At 34.8% G+C, this 6,000-nt stretch overlaps 1 protein-coding gene across 1 annotated transcript in view; it reads right to left on the reverse strand.

Moving 5' to 3' along the window:
* The window catches only part of MAST4 (microtubule associated serine/threonine kinase family member 4), a 158,413-nt gene that overhangs the window by 109,123 nt on the left and 43,290 nt on the right, over positions 1 to 6,000 (reverse strand). The window contains 1 exon segment of the mRNA XM_011371060.2: positions 1,585 to 1,673. Coding sequence (XP_011369362.1) covers positions 1,585 to 1,673 — 89 coding nt within the window.

The raw sequence follows: 6,000 nt of genomic DNA on the forward strand, positions 1-6,000 counted from the left end.
AACAAAAGGGGAGAGTCACAGCCCTACTTGCAAATATGAAATCAACATCATCTGAAAGCCATCAGCCTTAAGTTAGGGTTTTCACAGTATTACAATAGAGATAGAGCTTAATGGCTCATCCTTTCAAGCCATCATCCTTTGCAATCCTGAAGATATCTTTCTAAAACACATATCCTTTTCAAAATCCTTGAAAAGCACTCAAAATCAAAATACCTTCTATTCTCTGACTTTCATTTCTTTCCACATTTATGTTCTCTTACAATCAAGCATACACATCCTGCACTCTATCCAGACACTGGAGATTCCCTTTCTCTCACCCCATTGCTACATATCAAAGTCTTGCTCATCTTGAGGCAAGTAGCTCCCTCAAATTCTCCCAGAATTTCCTGATTGGAATTAACCCTTCTCTTCTTTGCACCATCTTGGATAGAACATTAAAACACACACATGAACACACACAACACATATAAAGCAGTTTTCATTTTATAGTTTTTTAATGCGGCTTTACTTTCTTTAAAATTAGTACTTGAAGCCAAGGACCTCATCTCTTGAATCTTTATTATCCCTACAATGATTATGGACAAAATAGATAATTATAGATGCCATTAACAGGTAAAATTTTAGATAAACTTGTGCACACACACAAGGAAGACATGTTCTAGACTGCTCAGAGAAGCATTGCTTGTAATAGCTAAAACACATAATAGGTAAATTCAACTTTAGGGAGAAAAAGTGCTGAATAGTTCTGATGGAGTATAGGACATGCAAACTCAAAGTACATTATCTTGGTATATTGAATATTTTAAGCTGAAGGAATGTGAGAAACAGTACGTGCAGGAAGACTTTCTGAACTGCCCCTAAAGCAGGTCATAAAATGCTCATGTGAGAGGTTCTCTTCCTGTACCTGGAGGAAAGAAGCTTCCATATCTCTAAAGAAAAGGGACACAGAGGAATCTGAACGAACAAGTTTCCCCCAGTTTACTAGAATTAGCTCATCTTTGTCCTATAATATATTTGTACAATTTTCCATGCTTAATCAAACCTGCCATAAAAACATTCAAGTTTAACCATTTCTTTGGGTCTTCACCACCTTATGAAGGCTCCAGTGTCACGTAAAGCTTATATTAAATAAATCTGTATGCTTTTTTTCTCGTTAATCTGTGTCTGGCTATTGGGTTCCCAGTGGAGAACTTATAAGGACACAGGAAAGATGTTTTTCCTCCCCTACAGTTCTTAACATTAATTCTCTCCAGGTGAACCAACATGTCTGCAGTTCCCAAAGATAATCCTAAGATGGAGACATGTCTTGCGTTATCCACAAATATAGAAATAGAGAAAGGAATAATTGAAAAAGGACCCCATATTAAAAGATATTCTTGATTTTAAAGTCCAAACACTGAAAGCGAAGATAAGATTTAGGCTAACTCACAAAAAAGAAAAAAAAAGAAAAAAAAAACCCCAGCAATAGAACAACAGGAAAACCAAGATAACAAGATGTAAAGACACACCTGAATTTCAAAATGCCTGGCTTATTTCCAAAACTAGCAAAAAGAAGTAAAACGAAACTCAAGAAAGGGTAATTACCTGCATGAGCTGAGAGAGGTGAGTGCGGTCGAGGCAATGCTGGTGACTGCCCATTGCCTATCAAGCTCTTCCGGTTGCTTGTTCGGCAACTGTCAAAGGAAAGAAAACAAAGTTTTTAAAAAACAATATAGCATCAATAATGTTAGGGTATGTTCAACAAAGGCATAACCTAGAGGTTGAACAACCTATCTGCTCATAATATTGCCAAATGTTTGCAAGTTGATATGCATTCACTAATATTGGAGGGTTGGCTGCCTCTTAAATATTAGAAAATATAATGTGTTCATATAGTATAACACCATCAATATTCCTCACCACCAGTGAAGTTATAATCAAATACCTTTTTTCAGCTCTTGACTACAAATATGTGACATGCCATACACACAAGTGATAAATTACGGATTCAAATCAGCAAACCACAGGTAGCATCTTTGTTGACATGAAATTTCTAATACAAAATTACATGCAATGGAGCGCAATGACATTAATCTTACAATGATGCACTAATTAAAAATCTAATTATTTAGACAAATTTCATATTTGTGCCTCTTGTCAATAGAACAGCCGATGCCTAAGATAAATGCATTTCACTACTCATTCATTTTTCATTTTGTATACTGAATTCAAATTCCTTATTAAGGTAAATATTTTGGAATCATAAAAACAGATTCCAGTTATGAAGATAACAGTGAAGGTCTTTTTTCACAGGCACACTGCCTACTGTTTTTATCCTGGTACTCAGTGAGTAGAAATAAATTACTACATATAGGCACAAGGAAACTAACTCTCTTTTCCTGTTTCTTCTAGTAGAAAATTATAAAATGACTCATTTGATTCCAAAGTAACTTTCACAAGCCTCAAAGAATAAGACATATGAAAAACTGGTTGATGGTGAAGCAGATATTATTTTCATTTGTTTTTCTTCAGTACAGATTGGCACTTCATTCTCCATTATCAGTATATGTTAGAAAAGAATAATAAAAACCAGCAGGTTACCGCATTGAATTCACCTATAATAAGATTTAGGGCCCTCATCCTCCTACACTTGGGCTGCCTGCCCTCCACAACCATTTAAAAGTTTATTAGAATGTCTTCTTAATTCAGAATACACCTCTGTCAGAGCAAGTTCTTGAAACAGACATTTTCCCCTGACTTCTAAATTAGGTACAGTGGACATATTTGAAAGTTTGTGTCAAATATTTGAAAGGAACATTTCTAAATATGCAAATAATACATTTCAAAACCAAACCCAATTTCTTTTAGCAATTTTGACTTGGAAACCAATCTTCTCTTTTAGATGTTTGTCGCTATTGTCATTTGTCAACATTTTCATGTTTACAATTCCTTAGGGACAGGCTGCATCATTTTATTTTCCTTACTGGAGTAATCAACATCCCCTAACATTATCTGTGAGTTTAATTAAGATCATGTTTACTCAGCCTTTAAAAAGTTGTTGAATAAAAATAGACCCTTGATATTTAATTATGAAGGTTGATTGTGATATTATCAACTCATCTATCAAGAACTGTATTCAACCTATTAAATTAATAATCATTAAATCAGATAATATGATTGTTTAAAAAAGAAACTGTATAACATATTTAGTGTTAATTCAAATTAATGTCTCCTTTTATTCAATACAGATATTTTAAATATATCAACTTGCTGATACTAATAAAAGAAATTAAAAATAACAGATTTATATCCTGGAAATCACAGCAAAGTTATTTGTTAGGTTGAGCAGATTAACTGAAACATGGGTTAATTGTCACAAAAATGCGATTTGTATTTTTTTATATTTAGTATTTGATCTCAATCTTTAAAATTTTTTTCTTGACATTCAGTTATTAATGTTTATATATGCAAATCAAATAAGGCATATGAATCAATAGAAATAGTAATGTGATAAATATCTCAAATATCAGTGAAATATGCTGACTTAAAGCTAAAATTTAGAAACTATTTCTAAAGAAAATTTTTAAAAACTGAATTTTCATAAGAGACATAGAATGACTATTACACTGCCACAACAAGCAAAATAAACAGCTAACAATTTAGATTCATAACAAAAAAAACACAAAAAATTCTGACAATTTGATCAGTTATTTAAAAATCTACCAAAAAAGGTTTAAAAAGTATTGATTTCTAATATGTGATTCAAAAAAAAAATCTCAAAAAGAAATATCTAAATGAAATGAGAATGGAATATATTTGTTTAGTCAATATAAAAATATAAAATATGAAAATATGAAAAAAAGTATATATTACATTCATCCTGTGTTTGCCTTCTCCTGATAAAGATTTGTAATCTTTACATATAGGTGATTATGAATGCAATTTAGAGTGGAAAAAAAAACCCCAAGATTCTTCATCTATGAATACCTGAACAAATTAAAAGAACTTAAAAGCAAATTGCTTCAGAATTTGAATAGTTTACCATATTTAAGGTACCGGTATTACGTTACTCAGAATCTTAAATAATCGGTTTAAAGTTATTGACAAATATTATAAATAATCAGAGCTAACCTCTCTATATGAATCTTCAGCATGAAGCTAGAGACAGCATTAAAATTATAACAGGCTTGGAACTTTCTCGAATTTCTCAATAATCAAACAGGAAAATTTTAAACATAAAATGTTCTGCAATTTGGCAAAACCAGGCTATAAAATATAGGTAAAGACAGAGGTGTCCATGTATACACACAATAAATCTTTACACCCATGAACTAGGGTCTTGACCTAACGAATTTATTTATTGCTAACCTTCTTAAGGGTAAAGGGGCATTTTATACTGTATTTAACCTCAAAATACCTATATCTTGATATATAAATATCTGTAAAACCCTGAGACCCTACTAAGGTATTCTGTAGATAACTTTCCAAGGTTCGGTGAGGAGGGGTGGCCATTCAATCTCAATGCTACCTGCATCTGATTCTTGAGAGTCACCTAACTGTATTGTTCTAGGTACCTGATTCCCAGCAAATGAATTAAAATCTACATTTAACGCCACAGAAAGAAATCTGAGTGGACAGGATCTATGAGTATGTACTAGCTAGACTGCCTCAGTACCTGGCACTGCCCACATTAATAATGACGCTAGTGCAAAACGCTGGGTGATCTCTGTTGTCATTATTTATTCATCCAGATATAACACTCTTTTCTGCTAATGAAAGGAGAAGATTTTGGCTTCCAAGTATGAGGCAGCTCCTCAGGTGATGGTGAACACACCATACTCATTTGATCCATAAAGTGATAAAATAGTGGAAACATCGCACCTTAGGCCAAATCGAGGTCTCTTCCCTCTCACCAGCCTAAGTCAATTCAGCCTTGTTTTTCCTCAGGCGGTGTCACCCAATGTAAAAACAGATAATGTCTATCAGATAAAACAGGAAAATCACATCTACTGTAGTAGAAATCTCTTAACTTGTTTAAAATGTATTCTCATCGAAGCATGTGAGCTTGTGGAGTTATCCCCAGTTTTCAGCCTTAGGAAAAAAAGATTTATAATTCCAAAATGAAACCAAAGGACAGTTATGAACTCAAATTTCAGCTACTCAGCCTCAAACACATTCTTTCTGCTTCACTCTCTAGGAAGAAAGGACAGCCCTTCACCCTTTTCGGCTCCATCTGAAAGCCAAACACAGGAATATCCACTTCCCATGAGGCACTTCCTCCTCCTCCAATCTTCAGGTGAAGAAACACATGGAGGCACCTACTCTGCCTATGGATAACAGGCTCAGTTTGTTCTCTCATTTTGGAAGGTGGCACAATGGCACAGTTAGAGTCTTTACTTGCAAAATCTAATTTAGCCTGATTAGACAGCCATGTGCCACTTGAGACAAAGACAAAGGTAAACAATGGTTTAGGACAGGGGTTGATGGTGCCAGTTAGCATTTCTTTTTACCTCAGTTTTTTGGTTCTTCCCTGGAAAAATCCACCAACAGACAACACACACACACACACACACGCACGCACGCACACACACACACACACACAGTGTGATAAATACTGTTGACTATGGACCTGGGATCTGAGAAGAATGGGAAGGTGGAAAGACAATGACAGTCCTTTTGAGTGAGTAGGACTGGCTGGCCCCTGTGAGCTGGAGGGAAGGCAGGCAGGGACAGAACACTCTGACTAAGAACATTACGGCTCGATGGGCACAGTTGGATGAGCACTTGGGTGGAAATGCTTTAGAGTGATATGAAGACACCATAAGGAAGTGTTTTATTCGTCTTCATGGTTTTTTGGCTCAAACAAGTGAAACGAGGGTTGAATAGGCCACCACTCTTGCTCCTTGAGTTCATTGTTCCCATTCACCAAAGCAGTTTCACAAGGAGCTTCTCAATCTCCTAATTACTGCCAACAGCACCTTTCATTTGCTAGGAAGATAAAGAGATGGATCATGAATTCAT

The sequence above is a fragment of the Pteropus vampyrus genome, unplaced genomic scaffold (genome assembly GCF_000151845.1).
Source record: "Pteropus vampyrus isolate Shadow unplaced genomic scaffold, Pvam_2.0 Scaffold182, whole genome shotgun sequence".
Lineage (NCBI taxonomy): Eukaryota > Metazoa > Chordata > Mammalia > Chiroptera > Pteropodidae > Pteropus > Pteropus vampyrus.